Source organism: Protopterus annectens, chromosome 15.part0 (assembly GCF_019279795.1).
Source record: "Protopterus annectens isolate FY-2018-M chromosome 15.part0, PAN1.0, whole genome shotgun sequence".
NCBI lineage: Eukaryota > Metazoa > Chordata > Ceratodontiformes > Protopteridae > Protopterus > Protopterus annectens.
The window spans coordinates 326,956,674-326,978,855 of NC_056749.1; the positions used below are offsets into that span (position 1 = coordinate 326,956,674).

A 22,182-nucleotide genomic window follows, 5' to 3' on the forward strand; every position below is an offset into this window, starting at 1 on the left:
TGGAGGTCTATTGAGCACATCTAATCATCTTTCCCTAAAAAGGTAAGAATAGACTGCAGTGTCACCATTCAGAACTTGGACTTCTTTACAGATTCATTCAACTTGCTGAGATCCAAAATGGATCTCCAGTCCCCTGTTCTTTTTGATACTGAAAAGAATCTTTAGTAAGTTCCCAATCCTATTTGGTCTGCAGGGATTTCTTGGATGACTCTTTTGCTTAGCAACTCCTGGATTGCTGTGGTTGCTTGTTCCCTCTGACTGGGTGGAACATCCGGGATTTTTCTGATCTGTAGAATGGAATGGCAAAAGGGAATGGAATATCCTTTGGATATTATGCTTTGTACCCACTTGTCTCTTGTGATATTTTACCAGGCTTCTGAGTACAAAGTTAATCTTCCCCGACCGCCTCCAGAAAAGAGCAGTTGAACCTCCTTTCAGGAGCGCTGATAGGGATGGCCTCAAAAGGAATTGCAGTCACCCTGGCTTTGTGAACCCCCCCGCCACATGGGTGGCATCTACCATTATTGCCTAACCCCTCTGCCTCTGGGGAAGGGCTTACCTCATGCATCTTGAAAAACTCCCTGGGGTCTTTTGAACCACATTTTTCCACTCTTCTGGCCCTTAGGATAAGATCTTGAAGGTACAGAAAAATGTACTCCAATGGCAGAGAGACTTTTCCCTTCCTGCTCGCATCTGGTGAGTGTGTCTTTGACCTTTGGACCAAAAAGAGAGGAACCATCAAAAGGGGCATTGGTAAAGGTAGACTTGAAGATCTCCACAAAGTTGCACAAGCGCATCCAAGAGTGCCTCCTCAGGAAAACTCTGGAACCCACTGCCCTGCTCGCTTCACCTGCAGCATAGGATATCAGCCTCATGGAGGAATTGACTATGGAATTTAAGGTGGATAGCTGGGCGGTCACTTTTTTCTGAGACCCCCGCAGCTAATGATCCTTGTAGAGTACCTCCTAACTCCTTCAGGAGATCTCTTTGAAGTCTTGGAAAGTATGTGAGGTAGTTCAGCGATCTGAGGGTGAAAGTCACTGATGAGAAAACATGCTTCCCATATCTGTCCATTGTTTAGGACTCCTTATTCTGTGAATGGACAGATGAGGAAGTGTCAGAGAGTTCCTTTTTGGTGGCTGCCACCACCATAGCATCTACGGGTATGCCTTTTGAGAGAAATGCCTTATCCAGAGGAGCTGACAGAAAATTATTTGGCCTCCTAGGGACTGGCTCCATAGTTACTGGTGACTCCCATGCCTTCCAACTAACCAAATCCATGAGCTCATCGAAAGATGGAGAAACCCAGGAGACTGAAGGTTGAGACTCAAAGGCCTTCAGGTACACTGACTCCTCATCAGAAGGGTTGATGGGCTTCCAGCCACCTCTGTATTTTAGGATACCCAGGATATCTACGAAAGATATATCTTCGGAAGGGACCCTTCTGCTTCCTTGAGGTTACTATCATAAGTGATGGACTCATCAGGGGAGTCTACATGCTTCCTCTTGCATGTCCTCCTCCAAGGTGGCTCCTCAGATGGGTAGTCTGGGGAGGTGTCAGAAGAGTGGGACTTGCCCAGTGGGGCTTCCTGAGGCCCTGAATCTCTGCTGCCCTGTGGATAGGATGGTGCCGAAGCAGACGCCGGTGCCTGAAGGGGAGGAATGCCAGTATCCCTGAGTAGAGCTGCAGGAGGGGACAGCACACTCCTCATCACCTCCAAGGCCGATCCCCTCAGCTCTGAGGACACCCTCGGTTCCAAGGAAATGGAGGAAATCCCCAGCACCAAAAGATCAGCTCCGAGGCCAATGTAGGAGCCGAGCTTACCCAAGCCAACGCGACGAGGGGCAGACTAGGAACTGAAGAGACTCTCCCCCAGAGCCGACCGGAGAACTATGGCTCCTAGACACCACGGACTGCACTGAAGGTGTCAGAGCAGGCAATGGCTCCAAAGAATCCTGAAGGAGTCTCGGGACCGAAGAGTCTACCACAGGAGGTATCTGGCATCTTAAAAACCTACATGACTTGCCATCAACTCAAGCAAATAGGACCTCGGTTTAACATTCTGCCCAAAGGACAACACTATCAGAACTGCAGCACTCTTCCCCTCACATTGCATGACATTGACAGCATTGGAAAATGAAGGCATGCATTTGCTGTAGGAATAGGCCCACTGACCATTACTTTTCCTGGGTCAGTGACAAGTGTGTGCCACCTTTTGAGCCACTGACACTAAAAAATGCTTTCACTGCTACTTATTTTGTACCATGTACTTAAAATGAAGATGCAAAACATAACCAGCTAACTGTTATGATATGTATACTGTCTGTCTCTCTCTGTACCTCTCCCTCCCGTGCATGCTCTCTCTCTCTCTCTCTCTCTATATATATATATATATATATATATATATATATATATATACACACACACACATGGTTCTACTACAAACTTCTCAAACACTCAAAACCCACTGTTTCAAAGCCAGGAACTCAGGTGTCTTGTAGTTTGGGTAGGCTGCTGCTCATGCTTGAACTCAAATCTGAATTTGGGCAAGCAGCTGTGGGGATGAAGCACTGCTTGCACTCAAATTCAAATGTAGGTTTGGGCAAACACTTGTGGGAAAGGGACAGGAAAACAGAAGGATAAGGGAGTGTGGGGGTAGGATTAGGGAGTGGAAAAGACATTTTAGGGTTATGGAGGGATCAGGGAAGTTGGGTTTAGGTAAGGGAGAGTGAAATGTGTTTTTGCTTAGGGAGAGATTGCGGAATTAAGTTTAGGGAGTGGAGATGGAATTTTAAGTTTAGCAAGCAGGAAGACAGTTTTAGGGTAGGAAGAGACTGGCGTTTGGAGATTTAGGCTTAGACAGTGACTGGGAAATTTATATTTAGGGAGGTGGAGTGGAGTGGAGATTTAGTGTTAGGGACCAAGCTGCTGGGTGGGGAAATTGGGGGGAATTAGGTTATGGTGGTATAGTACATATTTTCTTCTGCTCACACTTAACTCCTTGGAGCATCAGGACTCATATTATCAGATCTTGAAAATATCCCAGCAAACTGTATTTCTAAGCTGGGGAGACATCTACTCCATCCTTTTTGTGGAAAAGGTTTAGGTTATTATTATATATTTAATCTTTTCTCCTTTCATTATATGGTAGTTGACCTATGTCATGCACTAAGTTATGTTGCATTCCTAATACTAAGTGCCAAAAGATGAGATGTGGAAATTCATATGGGCAGTGAACAAAACTATCCATTCGACCCATTTGTCTCCTGAGTGATTTTTAAACTAATTCAGATAGGTTACATCAGGTGCAAAAAAAATTAATAAATAAAAAATGGGTAGACAAAGAAGAGAACTTTCTGTAAGCTACTGTATAATTGTTATTTTGCAAGATACGTATTTGACTAAATGACTTTTTGACTGTTCACTCGGCTTCATTACCTTTTTATATTTAGACTTTGAGACATTAATTTAAATAACTTGTCAGTATTTGTGTGGCGGGGTCATAGTTTGCTTCAAGAAATCTGTAATCCTTCATTATACCCAGCCAGTGTTGTTGAGTCTTTCGGCTTTTCCCGGTTAGGGGTCGACACAGCGGAACTCCGGTCCGCTAATGATTGGCAGTAGATTTTTATGTGCCGAGTTGCCAGCCCTGATGCACAACCTTCAACGAAGGTACGCCCATTCACGCATGTCTCCACACAGAAGACGCTCTAGCTGACAATCGAACAGGACGTCTTACTGTGAGGCGACAACGCTACCACAGCACCATTATACCCAGCCAGCATGATGTATCTAAATTCACATTTGTTTACTCAGACAGACTGAAACAAATGTAAACTCAACTGGGATATGTGTGTGTGTGTATGTATATATATATATATATATATATATATATATATATATATATATATATATATATATACACACACACACACACACACTAAATCAAAGCAAACAAATTAAATTATCATCTTCTTGTTTAGAAATTGCAACTACCAATAAGTATGAGCAGTGCAGCCAGTATTAATACATAACATTAACTGTTATTCCACTCTAAAGCTTTAACTTCTAGTAAAAACAAATTTCCTCTTAACCTTTGCTGTGCAAAACATCAAATGCAGATTCAGAGGTAATAAAACGGGGCTTAACAGTACCTTAATATAACACTTTACAAAGCTTATATGTGGACCATTATGCATGGAATGGCAGAGGAATATAAAAATGCATTGCAAGAGGGCATAAGCTGATGAAGCTATCTTATCTCATCCTACCATATAGTCCTATAGCAGAGACATTACAAAAGACAGGTACTCACTGCACATTTAAGTATAAGTTTCTGAATGGTGCAACCTATAACTTATATACCCTTAGTACAAATCAGGGTCCCTTTTGAAGGTAGACTGCACTATCTTCCCAGACCTCAGTAATACACCACTTGTGATCTTGAAGGAAATATCTACAGCCATGGTTTTATTAAATTCATTGCTAATCAAAATGTGTTTGACAGCGTGCATGCCTAATATGAAAAGTACCAGCCATCACTCTCCAACCTGCCGCTCATTCAAGTCTAGCATCAACCATTTGCCCTTCCTTTTGGTCAAACATAGAGGGTATTGACCACCTGCTCCTCTCTACCTGAAGAAGCTACCAAATTCAGAAGTTCTCTAAAGAGGATTCTGCCAAAATCTAATCCTTTGACAGCCCTGTTTTAACCTCAAGAAAAACTGACCTAGAATTGTCTTTATATGCCTTTAGCCGGAAAGCATGCCACTTTTCAAGTCTCTTAAGCACAATGCATTATCATAACACATGTGTTGACAACTAATTGCCTATATTATCTATCTATTGTGCTGCTAATTGTGAGTAGCCACAGAACTGGAAAAGCGAATTATCAGGCAATTCCTTCATAAGCCTCAGTAAGGTTTCCCATATGGGAAAACAAATCCCTCCTCCTCACTGCTGATGTAATACTGGACTTGCCTTGGCACATCTAAGTTCAGGTCTGAAGATCCCCACACTTGATCACTGATAGTAACCAAAAATGCAAGTGAATCACCTGTCTCACCCTGAAACCTTGCCAATCCCTGATTATCCGTTTCAGTACTCTTATCCTTTTTTGCAGCTATATGTGTAGCATCTATCATAACATCAACATTAAAAAAACTGATCAAAAATATTTAAAACTCAAAAAATATATGTGTGTGTATGTGTGTGTGTGTGTGTGTGTGTGTGTGTGTGTGTGTGTGTGTGTGTGTGTAAGAACTATTTTGCTATCACAAGACACTCTTGTTGCATAGTGGGATAAAGCCCTGATGACGACTCAGCCAACCCAGGTTTGATTAGTAAGTTTGATTGACTGATGGAGCAGCAAAGAGGGATGGGCATTACCATACTGGAAGTGTGTGGGTGTATGGCTCTAAGGGGCATCTTTTGTGTCGATCCCTAGTGGAGAAGGGAAGTGGCACACTGGTAGACATACTCAGAAGAGAGGAATATAGATGGAGACATGGCTGAGCTGCCATGGAGGCAGGGGAAACATGCTACACATCTCAATTGCATGCCCGTCCCTCAAGCATACCATTAGGTCAAAGGACAGGGAGAAGTCTGTAAGTCATAGTAAACCCCCCAATAGATGCAAAAATGTACTGTGCACCCAAGTGCCTATGGTCGAAACTAGCCCCAGCAACACTAGAATAGTCCTGGGTGGCAAGAAGATAGCTAGTAGACCTAGAGTGATTGGGCACCAGGGTGCCTGGCCTTTACTAATGAAGGACAAGGAGAGACAAAAAAAGAGCTATTTTTGCTATCACACACTATTTACTGTACTCTTTATCAAGAAAAAATAAACAAGTCACATTACAGAGACTTTGCTTTCTACAGTGTTTTATTTTTCCTTGTGGTCCTGGTTGTTTGACAATGGAGTTAGCAGATATAAGTAATGATGATGTGTTAGGGCAGAACCTCCACATCAGGGGTGTGGGAGCAAAGCTCCCCCCACACACCATGTAAAAGAAATGTGTTAGTGATTTTTTTTTTTTTTTTTTTTTTAGTTTTTGTATCCGGAATTGCAAAAAGAAGGTATATATATTTACACAGACACACATTATATAATTAATAGATATGTCATTTTTTTCTGTGGATATGTATCATGTAACTGTCTCTAAATTAAATTCAGATATGCGTTTTAAACTAAAGGAATAAATATACTGCATTTAGAAGACAGACTGCTATTGAACTTCTTTGGAAATGTAACTGAATGTAATGCAAAGGATAACTTAATCTGACATGAGCAAGGACTGTTCAAGAAGAAGAATGAAACTCTGTGCTGACAGGATTGCTTTTTAATATCTTATGCTGAACAGAGAAGAACACGCGACTAGAACCATGAATTTTCTCCATGTAGTAACAGAAATGTGACAAGGGATGCAGGGAGCACAAGACAATGTAAAAACAATATTATGAATTGTGAAATTATTTATGGAAATGAATTGATAAGACCTATGTTTTTGATATGTGCTCAGTCACCAGAAAGATTACTTCATTTTATATATTTTAGGTTAGCACATAAGCAACTAGAATAGACTGTGTCTTAGATTACATTACAAATTCATTCACTTTCCTGCTTGTAATTTGAATGATCTATACTATTTTGATGCATTCATTACTTATAACAGCAGTGTGATATGCAAATGATTTATGATTCCAATAACAATTTGTGTCTTACCTTGTCTCCCAGGATCAATGAGTCATATTTTCTTACAACACACACACAAATATAACAAAATAAAGTTAAATTTAGGTATCAGGTTGACATAATCCAGTAGGTTGCTTGAAAATATTAAATGGATACTGTTTTCCCTGTCATTTCATTTTTTCATCATTCCTTGGGCAAAGATCGATAAGATTGATTCATAGCAAAAAAAAAAGATTTTTGAAAAAAAAAAGATTGATTTGTACCATTTCCTTTGATATCCTGCCTAAGTTTCTGAGTATTTGTTCACTTTTTGCTGTGACATGCCACATCTCACTATGCACTGATGTGCAGCATCAGCATAAATACAAGTGTGAAGACTACTAAACAATTTGGCAAATATTCTTACAATATACTCTGCTTTCAGGACACTGGAGAATGAGATGCTGTCTACATGACTATGATATTTTATCTATAGAGAAATCTGCTTTATCATAATATATCACACATATCAGTGGTCCGTCAACTTCATGTCTGATTAAGAGACTTAACAATGCTTGCCATTTACAAAGCATAGTATGACAACTGGGAGGTCAAAGGGCAGCCAGAATTCTGTATGTTTTATCTTTTCTGCTCTTAAGTCACACTTGCTGCTATCCAGTGACACTATTCGCTACATGTTTGATTATAAACAATATATTTCCTTCATTCCTTCCTTCCTGTCTGTTTGCAGGTTGATCCATTAGACATTTTTCATCCATGACCTGAATCGGTGACAGACTAGCTATTACACACATAGGTAAGGAAGTTAAATACGGGAGCAACTATTGTGATGCAAAATAAAAATATTCCAGTTGAAAGTATGGCTGAGAACTACATTTCTCTGCACACTTGCATTAGTACAACTAAAAACAAAATGCAAAAAGTCTCCAAAAATATGCAACTAGCTATGTGAACTGAAAATGGAAAAGGTCAAAGACAGATTTGGCTGAAAAATAAATCAGCTGAAACTAAAACTTAAGTTAGTCAGCACAGAGCTACAGCAGTTAGAGCTGCTGACTAACAGCGCCTGGTTAATTTCTTTACTGGTTACTTCTGTAAGCCTGCATTTCCCCCTTGTGTCCACTCCACATGCATTTGCGCATGGTGTCACCATCACAAAGATATGTCATAGGTAAACTGGTAATTCTCCAAACTCCCCAAAAGTGTGTGCTCCACATGTGAGTGGCTGTATGTTCTTTGATGGAATTGAGTTCTGTCCAGCATTAGTCAGAGTCGTTTACAGGATTATTTTTTTTCTGTCCTGTGCCCAGTGAATGTTGGAATGGACTCCAGCTTCCCTATGACCCTGAAAAAGATTAACTGGGTATAAAAGAATGAAAGAAAAAAATTATATATAGCTTTATCTGCACATAGAGTTTAATGCATTTAGAAGCATCAACACTGTTTTTGGTCAGTAGTGTAGCACTGTACAGTGAGTGCAGTCAGTGCTATCAGAAGTGGATATAAAGTAAAACATTTAGTTTGAACAGGTTTAGACTTTGTGCCATCATGCAGACCTGGATTAAATAATTTAGTCATACATGCCAAAAGCAGCATGCATTTATTTATTGTTATAACTTACAACTGTGCTAAATAGGTATGTAATGCAGGAGATAAACAGATGAAGAAGCAGTATAACATTTATTATTTTTATTTATTTATTAACACTGTGTTGACAGGGTTAATCTGACTAGGCCAACAGCCTCTTTTCAGAGGAGACCTGAGGTGGCATTCATATTAAAGAGGGGAATACTGTACAGGGCACTAGGAACTTCCCTTACTCTTTTTGAAGGTAAGAAAAAGCTATACATATTGGGAAAACTAGCATACATTGGAGGGTGTTACCAGCTAAGGTGGAAAAATAACTATTAGAGGCATTTTGCAATTTTATTTGGGGATCAGAAATGAATCCATTTAAAAGAGAACTGATAAATATCAAAATGGAAGAAGGTCTGAATTAAAAAAAAACTTGGGTAAAAAGGATTGTAAATGAGAAACGGAGAAACAAAAATTACAGGAAAATGTGATATGTGAAATATGAAGTATGGAAAATGAAGGAGAGAAAAAAATAGAAAGCATAAAAAGACAAAAGGGAAATATTATGAAAATAAAGTTATGCTATAGATGTTACAATATATGTTATGGATGTTACAATTTTAATGGAATTGATGGAAAGAGAGGGCAATGGTATAAACCTGTCATGGAAAAAAATATTACTTGGTGTATCCATGTAAAGAAACAAAGGAAGAAGTAAAGAATGCTGTAATAACATAGAAAACAAAAGTTTGAGATGATTAATGAGGCAGATGTTGTCTAGTGAATTTTGGTGGTTAAATTACCAGCAAAATATAACATAAAATATAAAGTAATAGAGGAAAGTAAGTGTAATGAATGCAATATGGAATAAACAGCAAAACTTTTTTTAATGTGAAAAGAATTAAATGTTTTTGAGATTTTTTTTAAATATGAGTATAAATGGAAATGATTTAGAAATATAAATATGGGTATGATATTGTAGGGAACATATGAGGAAGGATGGGAATGCAAAATTCATAAATGGGACAAAATATTGTTTGTAGGAATGTGGTATTGTGGGAAGAAGATTTGATGGATTACTGTATAGTAAAAACAGAGATGATGTGTTAGCCGAAAGAAAATTATGGCTATGGAAGAAAGGATGGGGATAAACACAATGGTAAAAAAGGTAAAAGAAATAATAAGGAAGCATTGCTAATGTAATTAGAATGTGATTCTGACAATATGAAAAGCATACATATCAATGTGAGACAAAGTATAAATATTGTGAATATAAAAATATATACCCTGAGCTGCTGGGCATGCTCCACTTATGGAAATCACAATCCCTCAGAGCCAAACACTCGAGGGATCTAAACCTTGGCATCACAATGAATAAAATGTGTTGGAGGGATAGGTTCCTGACCCAGAGACTCCCTATTCTCTGGAATAGACTGCCCATACATGTCAAGCAGAACCATCCTTGGCTCTCTTCAAAATGAACCTTAACGACTGGATGGGAGAAAGGAAATTCACCCCAGGGATCACATCAGTTGCCCTGCTAAACAGGGGTCCAGGGAAGTAAATATTGTGGTTAGAAATATCCAGGGAATTGTTATGGCTAGGCTTGTATAGGCCCTAGGGTCGATAGCCTAGTACCAACCTATGAACCTATAAATAATGTAAAATATAAATAATATTAAGATATACAAATAAAACAATCCCTACTCCTTTTGATAAATGTTGTGGGATCTTTAGATTCCACTTGAACCACCCCCATTTTAGGTAGATCTGGCCATGGTTTAACATCTTATCCAAAGACTGGCACACTCAGAAGAGCAGCATCTCCCTTAAGCTGCACTGCAGTGTCACTATTGGAAAATTAATAAAAATACCTGATGTAGGAATAGAACGTATAGCATTCCCATCTTTGAGTACTAAAGACAAGAGTGCTACCTGTTAAGTTACAACATAATATTATAAAGTTATACTATGTAAAAAAGGAAGCTGAAGAAAGCATATACAGCAATATGACTTGTTGGAAACAAGTACTGCTACAACAGGATCAAAGAACAGATTAAACAAAGAATAAAAGAACAATCAGCAGTGGTGGTTTCAGTGAGCAATACAGGAACATGCACACACCTCCTTTTAAAAGTCAAAGCTTGATGCATTGATTGCAAAGATTTTCACCCACACACACACAAAAAGATTTAGCAGGCTAGATATAACATCTGTTGTGTACATTTCTAGATACACCACTGATTACTACACATTGACTGTAGTATTTATTTAAAGTGTGTTGTATATTTATTTATTTATTTTAGTTGTTTGTATGTTTACTTATTTGTTTGTTTATTTATTTATTGCATATGTTGACTGTGATAGTCCAACTGAGTCATGTAAGACCCTTTTTCAGCAAAGAATCAGGGAGAAAAGTTGCAAAAAAAATAGTAAGATAATATGAAAGTGTAACAAACATGGTTACATCAAGTGTGACAATGAGAAAAAATAGATAATTTACAATAATTCTATTACCAACATTATAAACTGAGCTGTCAGCAAAGTATACCTGGAGAGGCTTAAGAGATTATAGAAAACTACAAAATCATGTTGCAGGACATAACAGTTTTCTTAGTATAAATCTGTTCTTGTCTTTTTCTATTTGTGTTCTGGCCATTTGCTATAATAAGAACCTCTTATTCTTCTCCCTTCCTCTATATTGTACTACCTGAGTCTTTCTAATCTGACATAATTTAGTGTAAACTGCTATCTTGTAAATATTGCATTGTCATTTCTTTTTTTATTGCAAACAATTTAGTGAGGACTTTTTTCCCTTTTTGTACTTACTCTATACAACTAGTACATGTACTTAGGTAAAAAGACAAATCCCTGCCATTTGTCATCCCCATATGTTATGAAACTGGCACACCCACTCAGGGTATTAACTAACAATAAAAATAACACTGTCTTCACATAACTAATCATATTATTAAACAAACGATATGCCAAGTGATATCAGAAACATTTAGTCAAATGTTAATGCTGTGTTACAATCAATGTTTATTTTAAAACACTGCATCAGAATGATAATGGTTACAAATGAAGCTATTCTGTTTAGGAGTGGCACACCAAAACTTTATGCATATGTGAACAATGGCTATGCCTATTTATACCACTGATTGCTACATATGAAACAAATCAGCATTGTTTTGAGGTTGAAGTAATAAAAATCACCAGCATGTAGTATAGACAGACTAAGCATCATGACACTGGTACATTTATCATTTACCACTTCTCATCAGTAAACTATAGCAAATATAGCAGAATTTGCACTCCCAGAAAAAAATGTTCAGTGATTACAAAAAGTCAATACAAAGTTCCCTTTTCAGTTTCTGTTCTTACTTTATTTATAATTAAATGCAGCTTGGGATGCTAGTATTCTTTCTTTTTTTTCAAACTTATTACTATTATTTGGTAATCAGACTCCATTAGCACAACAGAAAAAATATTCAGAATTATTCAAATTCAAGTAAGAATATATTTTTAACGTACAGTTTCCGTAATAACAAAAAGGAATGTTGTCATACAAATCTGAGTGGATGATACCTGTATTCTTTCTACTCTGCTATGATTCTTCACTGCACAAATGTTTAAAGTGTGAGCTACACTAGGCATAAGTAAAATCCAGCATCTCAAGTGAAAGTACCCAAAATAAATGTACCACTTTTGCAGTGTACAAAGCCTTTAATTTCTGAGTTTAACAAATACAGAAAACAAATATCTTAGCTCACATTGTCCTGCTCCGTCTATAGGTAAAATAAAAGTTAAATATCAAAACCACCAGACTTTTAACTTTAATGTTGACCTTTACTACACTGTTAATAGTATAAAACTGAGAAGACAGCAGAAACTAACTTATAGACACACTGCAGTATCCTAATGTTTTAATAAACATGTAACTATTAGCAACTGGGGACAATATTTAGGACCCCATTATAAAAAAATGTTGGTGTTCCATACATTTAAATATATATATATATATATATATATATATATATATACACACATACATCTATATATATATATATATATATATATATATATATATACATATATATATATATATATATATATATATATATACACATATATACATATATATATATATATATATATATATATATATATATATATATATATACATATATATATACATATATATATATATATATATATATATATATACACATATATATATATATATATATATATATATACATATATACATATATATATATATATATATATATATACACACATATATACATATATATATATATATATATATATATATATATACACATATATATATATATATATATATATATATATATATATATATACACACACACATATATACATATATATATATATATATATATATATATATATATATACACACATATATACATATATATATATATACACACACATATATATATATATATATATATATATATAGTGGAACTGGAAACTCATGGCCATGTATGCTAGACAGCTGAAGATTTTCAGCAAAATTACAAACATGGGGCACAGAAGACGTGTGCACATGGTTATAAATAAAAACAGTAGCGCATGTTACTTTAAGTGGACCATTCAGTGAGTTTCAAAAATGTTTGTAAGACCAGATATCAGCCATTCATTTGGAGCTATCAAACTGATCATAATATATATGACCTTATCATTTTGTCAGAACCACACAAACAGTGTATGAATTACTTCTTACTTGAAGCCTGATTGATTGTTGTTTACCCCAGATAGTTAGTTTCCTTTGGACCAGTTCACCTCTGGACCATATTTAAGAAAGAAAATGAGACTGATTGTGGAAATGTTTGGAAACAATAGCAGGAGTAATATTTTCCATGCTTACCTATTAAATAATATGAAGAACAGGCACTCTATAAACAAACACGATAACTTATAAAACAGCAAGAAAACATACCATCAGTTAAAGAACATAAAAAAGAATATCTGTTTAAATATTTCCCTAAACATCATTCAAAGGGAAAACATGCTCTTGTGTATAAACCAAAAGTATAATTCAAGTTTAACCATTTACATCTTTGAAGATATTGTTTTAACAAGAATGCTACTGAGTAGAGATGCCAATTTTAATTGTGATTCATATTATAATTTGTATGCTAATAATTGATCAGCACTGCAAGATTTCTAATGTATAAATAATATATCAAATTCTCCAAATGTATATTTTGTCTGAGATTTTCATGACACATTTATTGGGATTTAAACTAGCCTTTGTTTTGTATCAGAGAACTGACTGTCTCTAGAAGTGAACAGCCATGGGATACAAAGTAATATAGAAAACATCTTATGAATTATTATTTACAGCCATTTATTTTCAGTGTGCAAGTCAAAGCAGATTAGAGCTGACAAATACTAAAATATATTATGTGAAAATGATGAAACAAAATCAAAACAAAGTTGAAATGTTTTTTTGTTTCAACAAGGTGCCAAATCCCATGCATAGACAGGCATTGTCAACCAAATTGTGTTACTATATAACTTATCAACTAAGATAAGTAAAATAATGTTAAAAGTTATTAATCTAGTCAGAAAAAAACTTATCATTTGATGGTTTGAGTTGTGTTTTCTGCCAGTTTCAAAGAATGCACTCTAACCACAAGAGTTTCAGTTAGTGCTTATGAGAGTCAACCATTAAATGCTAATGTTTACTACAAAAATAAAAAGTAGATAATAAGCTATAATCCACTTTTAGATGACTAATATAGACAGTGAGCTATAATTTGCTATTGTGACACTTGAAAATTAGTGCGATCGTAACATACCAGGAGAATGTGAGAAATTTGAACCACATGGACACTTAATAATGCATTACATAAATGAACTGGTGTAAACAGTTTTTTTTTTGGACTGTCCAAGAGAAAAGTAAGTAGATATTAATTCATCATGTACAAGCTGACAGTGGCTATATTTCATAGTTAGCATCTTTCTCAAGCCTGTGACTAATATGGCAAAGAAGTATTGTTTTATGGAAGGAAAACAGGAATGAAAAAGGAAGTTCGGGAAATGCAGAGAACCATGAGAAATAAACAAAATAAATAAATAATGGATTTAGACTAACTCATTAATTACTTAGTGCTAATGCAACTATGATTGGTATGAAATATTTCCTACTAATTATATCTTCCCTGTAATTACTATATGTCCAAGTGTAAATGTGAAAAAAGTGACATGCTAATTCTCCACTGATCTACTTATGTGGTTCTGAGATTGTTTTAATAAAAACATGTGTTCAGTCCAATACAATGCAAACTTGCATTCAGTACAAAGCAGTTAGAATGGCCTACATCCGAAAATGAGGATTGTATATTGTATTTTGAGTGTAAAAATTAATTACTGATTCCAGACAGTCAGATTGTGGTATGTCAAATGTAAGGCTTACTTTAAACATTTCTGGGTTAATATCAAGTCCCACGTCAGCAAACAAAACACAACAGTTTGCAGACCTTGTTCCAGGACAAATAATTTTGCTGCGTTGACAATATTGTCAAAAAATTATATTTCTACAGAGCCTTTCTGCAGCATAACATTAAACATCGAAAATGCCTACAGCACCTGAAAATACACACACACACACACACACACAAACACACACAAAATACACCAGTGCATAATTACTGTCTCTCCAGAGTGCAGGGCAATATTGACATTTTTTTCCATTTCTGCAATGCTACATTCCAGTAAAGCCCACACATCTGCAGCATATTACTTAAATAATGAATGCCTTCAGTGGTTCAGCCTCAAGCCTTAGAAGCTATTATTCCTATAATCATACTCATAGACAGCACTCTAGCTTGTCCATTTCCTCTCAGCCCTAAACCTTCTGTGTGACATTTCTGCTTTTCAGCCTTCTTTGAATCCATTTAGAACATTCATTCAAGCACTTTTATCATGCTGCTCTGACACATTGTACAGATGTCTCTTCGGTTCTTTTGATCTTTTCTATGATTTAATTCTTTGTATTTAACTAGAGGTGGTCAGGCTTTAGCTTAGTGCATAATATTCACTGACCTAAGACAGTGAAGACAATAAAGGTCAGTTTTGTCAAGGTGGCTGAAACATGTAGATGCTCTTAGGCAAAGAACAACATGTGGTAACCTGGTACTGATTTGTAGTCATGCCAGACTAGATCTCCTGAAATCATGCATGGTCTCTGGTAGTTGAACTTTGTATTTGATTCCACCTCCTTCTTCGTTGTGGTCTCCAGTCCAAGGCATTATCTCCCAATATCACTCTATTCATTGTTAACTTTGCCACTATGCATTTATGATTTATTTTCCCAAAACAACGTCTTTATTGTTAATTGTAATGAGTGTGTTTCTATCTGTGACCGAAAGAGAGAGAAAGCAATCTTAGAAACAGAAATCCAAGCAAATCTACCATTTTGTAAGCGTAGCGTAGTAACACAATAGTTATGTCTTCTTCTTCTTCTTTCGGCTCTTCCCGGTTAGGCGTCGCCACAGTGGATCACCTGACCGCTCATGACTGGCAGTGGAGTTTTACGGTGTCGAGTTGCCAGCCCAGCACTCAACCTTCCACAGAAGGCACACACACGCATGCACTCACACCTAGGGCCAATTTTAGAGTGTCCAATCCGCCTACAGTATGTCATTGGGATGTGGGAGGAAAACGGACCACCCGGAGGAAACCCACGCGACCACAGGGGGAACATGCAGACTCCGCATATAAGGCACCCCAGCCGAGGATCGAACCGGAGAACCTCTTGCTGTGAGGCCAGTAACACAAGAGTTGTGTACTGAACACGACTTGCACTGCTTCACAACATCCTGTATATGCTACTGCAGCAATGTGTGTTTACTGCATGCCTCAAGTGACTGTCGACATACACCAAGATAACTGGAAAATAAAAACAGAAAGCTATGTATATATGGATATGGGGGAAGGGGCTCCGAGTCATTCAAGTGCACTCCATGCATTACTGAAACTACAACACATAGCAATAAATGTGTATTAAGTTCATCAACATCCACAGATTACAATACACAATGGAGAAACTAAGCATTGGTGATTAATTGAATTTGAAAATGAACGTTGCAATTCACCTTGGAGGGGTTCCAGGTACCCCTACCAGTTACTTCCTTGAACGGAGAAGCCGTGAAGCACTGCTCCTTATAGCGCACCTCACGCACTGCATTTCTGACTTTTTGATAGTTTTTGTACCACATTCCACTTATAACACTGCCGCGTCCAACATATTGGCGCATTTATTTTCATTACCATGACACAAATTTAAGCAACAGTAACAATAAAAAATTAAAAATGGTAAGAATGTGGTACATAAATCTTACTTAACCTTAGTTATGGCGTTGCAAAATCCTAACACATCGTCCAAATAATGTAGAAAACTGACGATGAAATAAAGCAACATTAACTGTTTTATGAAGTCGGTAGGATTACGCGGACTGCGTGCGTCCTCTACCGAAACTTCATGCGCTAGGAGCTCTGTATTCGGCCGTTAAGCAACCCCGCCACCCCCTTTTAGTACTGTTTTTGAGAAGTTTCGACACACCATATCCAGTATCTGTTCAAAATAATGTGTTAGCCGGAAACAGAAGTATTAGGGCAAAATATACGGGTATCCACCATTTCTCTCCCCAAAGAGTCTTTGGCAAAGACTGCAAAATAGGTTAATTAGGGGAAAATCACCTCCCCACCACCACCCCCAAAAAAGTGAAGAATTGCCTAGCTTTTTGTGAGAGACGCCTTTCGTGACTGTGCCCGGGGCTGCGGTTTGCAGAAGGTGATGGCTCAACTTCGACGTGAGTGTCGAGTTACATGCATCATTCGGCTCTGTTCCTCAGCACTACCTCATAGACAGAGAAGACGAGGACTGAGCACATACAGGCAGGCGGGAAAGATTGGAGAAGACTGTTGATGGCTGACGTGTACCATTGGCTGGAGGGCTGTCTCCGTGCGCAAGGCCTGCCCAGGAATCCCATTACAGCGGGGCGCTGGGAGGAGACAGGCCCGGCTGGACAGTTGCTGAAAGAAAAAGCTGATCTTTGTGTGCAGTGCTGCTGTGAATACTGGTGCTGACTGTAAACCGTCTTAACGCCACCCAGATAAAGCAAGCTTACGTTTAAACGGGAGGCTGTTTACAAGAACAGTGATCTGGATTATTTGTGCATAGTCTAAGAAGCACAGTCAGTAGGAGGGTTGGTCAGCTAGTAAAAGAAATCAACCCTGCACAGCTTGCACCGTATTTCTCTGACTACGAACTTCGTGGACTTGGCAGATCTGACTACTCGTTGCCAGCGCAAATCCTGAAGTATTTTAAGCCCTATTGCACGGCGTGCTAGGCTTCGTTCGTGGAAAAGCGGTGGTGGAGAAGAGACTCAGGGAATGCTTTGCATCAAAACAGCATCTCTTGCAGTGGGCGGTGGAAGTAAGGCAAAGTCGGGGTGGATTTGAATAGTACGGGTACCATTTCAGAACTTTGGCTTTACTCTAGCAGCACAACGGCTAACTGAAAGTAATCGAAAATATCCAGCCTGGCATAGATTATACTGGATATAATTTACCTTGACTGTCCTTTTCTAGCGGAGAGGGAAGGGCTGCTACTAAAGTGTGTTTTACAATTGCAAACAGTGGTGGAATTTGTCTTATACGTTACCTAGTGTGAGGCGTTGATAGCTCTTCAGAGTTGCAAAATTGGTAAATTGACAGATGACCCATTCTGCTTAGTGAGGGATCGAGACAGCATTCCAAAGTTGTCTGGAAAGTGAAGCAGCCTGTGACTAACGACCTGCCTAACTGGAAACGTACTGCCAAGCTATCACTGTTTTTATCTACATTTGTCATATTTATTTTTGTTTTCTTCACGTTGTTTTCTGGTGGATTCCTGATTTTGCTTTTTCAGTTTGTATATATGCATTAGTGTTTTTGGATGGTGATAAAAGTGAATAGCAAGTAGAAGGCCCGTTAAGAACCAGGATAACCGTAATTGTAGAAATCACGCCTATGCTTCTGTGACTCACGTGGGATTATTTCGTTTCCAGTGGATAGATATTAGGATGTTCATTTCCAATGTAGAGGCTACATTTGGAAGTTAGTGATATGTCCAAGAATTTGCAGATTTCCGTGACCTACGCGTTGTGGTGTGGATTTTGTTAAGTTCGATGGGTCTGCATTTTCCGCCAGGACAAATCTTCTTTAAAGTTTTCTAGTAACATTGTGCAACTGCCGAAAAAGTTAAAAGGAAGTCAAGTGATGCTGCGTTATTTATATTTAATGCAGAGGAATAGAGGTCGTAATTAGACACACAAATATTATTGATTGTCTCTTAACGGTGAAGAACAGAGTTTTCCAAGATGCGAAACATTTGGAAGTATTACTGGGGACTTTTGTTTGCCATGTGTAGAACACTGATGCCTTTAGCTAAAACATTAGAAGCTGTGTCTTGGAATTCCTTCAATCAAAGGTAAGCAATATTTAAAACGTATGTAACCAAATATATGATTGTTACGATTCCAGTTGATTGAGCATTTTTCAGCTTGATGCTTACCCCTTACTTGATGCTTGATGCCCCTTACCAGGAATTAATGGGTGTTACTGTTACTCGTAGTAGTTCTTGTTCTGCATGTGTAATTGCTTTCTGTAAAAGTTGTTGGACTGTCCCGTGCAACAGACCGGTGTATATGACACGGTACTCTAATCTTCCCTATTCAACGGGCCCATCCCACGCATGTAAAAATCCCCCGTTGTAAGCGATAAATACAACTAGTGGGCACACAAAACGAATGCTAAGAATCCTTTAAGGGTTATAAAGCTTGCGTTGTAATAAACTACATTTCTGAAGTCTGCTTTGTAAATACCATGAAATACATGATCACTGTGATCCCATTCCATCCACTGCTATTCTGATGCAGAAACACAACCCCTGTGGCTTGTTTATGTTTTTGAGAAGATGGAAAAAATAAACTACTGTCCGAGTTGACAGTGAGTCTTCTCCTATGAATGGATTTTAGGTGTGATGAACATAAAAGCATGATGTGTGTACAACATGTAGATATTGTCTAATTAACATAGCTGTGCGTTTCTTGGGGGGGGGGGGGGGTCACTGCAGCTTGTTCCGTGAGGTTCTCGGGGCAGATATAAATATAGGGATACTTGCCGAGGGATCGGTAAAATTTGCTCTAGCTGCAGTCTTTCCCACGGATGGAAATTCAGGTTGCATAAAGCGAAACGTAGTTTACTGCTACCACGGATTGACTGCCATTGTTACATCATAGGGATTTCTGTCTATCTTTCAGACTGTCAAAATTCCTTGTAGACAACAAAGGACTAAGAGAAGTGTCATCCCCTAAATTAAGTTTAAAAAGAACTTTGGCAAATCGTCTTGCCTCTTCCTAAACATCTACATATTTAGTAACTATCTATAACAGATTTTCTCAGCTGTACAGATTAATATCATATTTTAAGTATCGACTATCGCTTGTTTAATTAGCGTTATAAAAATTGTATTTGATAGCAAAGAAGGATACTAACCAAGGTCGGGGTATTTGTATGCCTGTCCCGTCACAGAAAATGAATGCAAATGAATAATCCCATATTTTGTCAGATTCCTAGGCAGATTAATGGCAGTATTTGAATATATGATGCAAAAAAGTGGCGACACAAATCTTACTTCATTGTCTTAATCTATACTTTGCGTTCGTAGTTCAAAACAGGGATGCTGCTTGGAATGTGTTTTGCATTCGTGTCCAAATAAAGATTGTTGTTTGCCCCTGACTGATAAGTGTTAAAGCATCCTTCTTCCGCTTTGACCATTGGAAGCCAAGATTATCAAATATGAACAAACGACGTATGCCCAGTGTTGGACCAGCAACTATTTTGCGATCAGATCTCACCCAACAGGGGAAGGGAAGGATCGACTGATTGCGAGGGGCCTGATGGTTGGCATGTAGGAGTGAAGAAAAGCCACCTCAAAAATAGGGGCCTTCGTGCCTAGGGTTGTTTTAAAGTCCTGGAGGTATGTGATGGAGATGGCAACTGAGTGACATTCCCAGTTTCAGGCAAGACAAGTGTTGCACATAAGGGAGGGGCTCAACATTAGGTGTACATCCCTTCTTCAAAGCCTTTCATTCCATGTTTGCCTTCACAATCTCGGTTTACTTAATTTGTGAGGTTTTATTTTTTGTTTAGGATTCGGTATGACTTTTTTTCTTCAGTTTCATATGATTGCATAACCGTTGCTCTCCAAAGGCCGCGAACCTGGCTGAGTACAGATTCAAACAAAGTAAATGAGCTTAACAACGTACTGTGAAGATGCCAGTGTGCTAATTGTGTTACAGTGCCGCGTATCTTCCGAGACTGCGTGCTTTCCAAATTGAAAAAGGTGTGTTACTGTTGGTAATCAAGGTTACACATGGATTATTGGACTTGAGGAAGGATCGTTTGCCGAGTGGTAACCTCGCAAAATAGTCTTTTTGCCAGCAGACAGACAAGTCTGGGGGGGGGGGTCTTTACATTTTTCCTCACCTGAAGTTGTTTAGGCTAGTAGTGGGCGGGGGGCGCAGTTGTATCCGCAGACTTTGGAGGAAGGCGATGTGATGACCCAGAGTAATTTCTTAATTAAGTCAGCAAGACAAATAAAGGCCACTTGTATGCCGTGTCTCCTCATGAAACAAAAACTTGAGGAATGGTAGCAGGCAGAGAGGGCTCATTGATAAAGCTCGGTGTCATCTGTTTTCGATAGCTGCTGCAGAATGCCTGTCTTGTAAATTTGTATCATGTTTATTTATCTTTCTCATTCTTTTCCTCACTGCTGTTCTCCTAGGAGTCTGTCATCCCCTCCTCCCTCCACCCCCCGAACACTGGCACAATGCAATGGTTTATCAAATCATGTAATGTAACGGAAAGTTCAGATTACCAGCATATTTAAGAAGCATTTTTGTTTCAAAGTCTATTTTGTGACTGTAGAGGGTCACTCGCATTAAAGGTGAAGGCGACCATTGTAGCTTTCTTTGTACAAGGTCTGCAAGGCTGTTAAAAAGACGCGGGCATTTTATACTGAATAAAGAAAAGATAAACTAAGGAATCCCGTACTTACACTACACTTTTATTCTGTTTGTGTATCACTTGTTGCACACAACGAAAGATGAAAAGTAGCTGTTTTGCAAAATTGAAACCATCATGTAAACGCCTCCTATATAGCATTGTCTGCATTTGTCCCAAGTGCGCATTCATCATAATACCAAGCGAATGAATGATGTAATACAAAAAATTGCATGGATTATTGCGGTAGTTGCCTTCACAATCCAAGCCTGTCTCTGATTGCAAAGCAGGCGCCGGGGGGGGGGGGGGTTAACAAGCATTTTTGCGCAGGGCATGGTGCCCACGCAGCGCTTCAGGTGGCAAGGGCTATTGACCACCACGGCCGTCAAGTTTTGTTCAGTTCACTATCCTTTTTACTAGTAGTGATTAGGTAGGGAAGGGTGAATGAAAGTCTACGGACACTACGGTTTAGTGTGTGTGTGTGTGTGGGGGTCAATTTTAAAATAGGCAAAGGGGCAAATGAGTGATACTGAATAAATGAGACGCTGCTCAGTCTGGCGTTTGTAACTGCACTTTATAAACAGCAGGGCACTGTTGGGAAACCGTTACGGTATAACTAATTTTGAATTTTGAGAATTCTTTTATAAATATATTATATTTTAGTGTGTTTGTCATTGATCGCAACATCATAAACCACCAGAATCCATTGACAAATCCAGAAATAATAGTGGAAGATCAGGACACTTTTTATTATATTAATGCTGTGTGAATTATCGTGCATTTTTTATTTAAAAGAAGTTTGTAAGTCAGT

The 22,182-nt window shown here is 38.0% G+C and overlaps 1 protein-coding gene across 1 annotated transcript in view; it reads left to right on the plus strand.

The window, feature by feature from the left end:
• The first annotated feature begins 17,328 nt into the window (after positions 1-17,328).
• EFNB1 (ephrin B1) overlaps positions 17,329-22,182 on the plus strand; it is a 763,535-nt gene continuing 758,681 nt past the window's right edge. Inside the window, exon 1 of the mRNA XM_044057094.1 lies at positions 17,329-18,795. Within this exon, the coding sequence (XP_043913029.1) occupies positions 18,686-18,795 (110 nt within the window). The 5' untranslated portion in view covers positions 17,329-18,685. The remainder of the gene's footprint in view (positions 18,796-22,182) is intronic.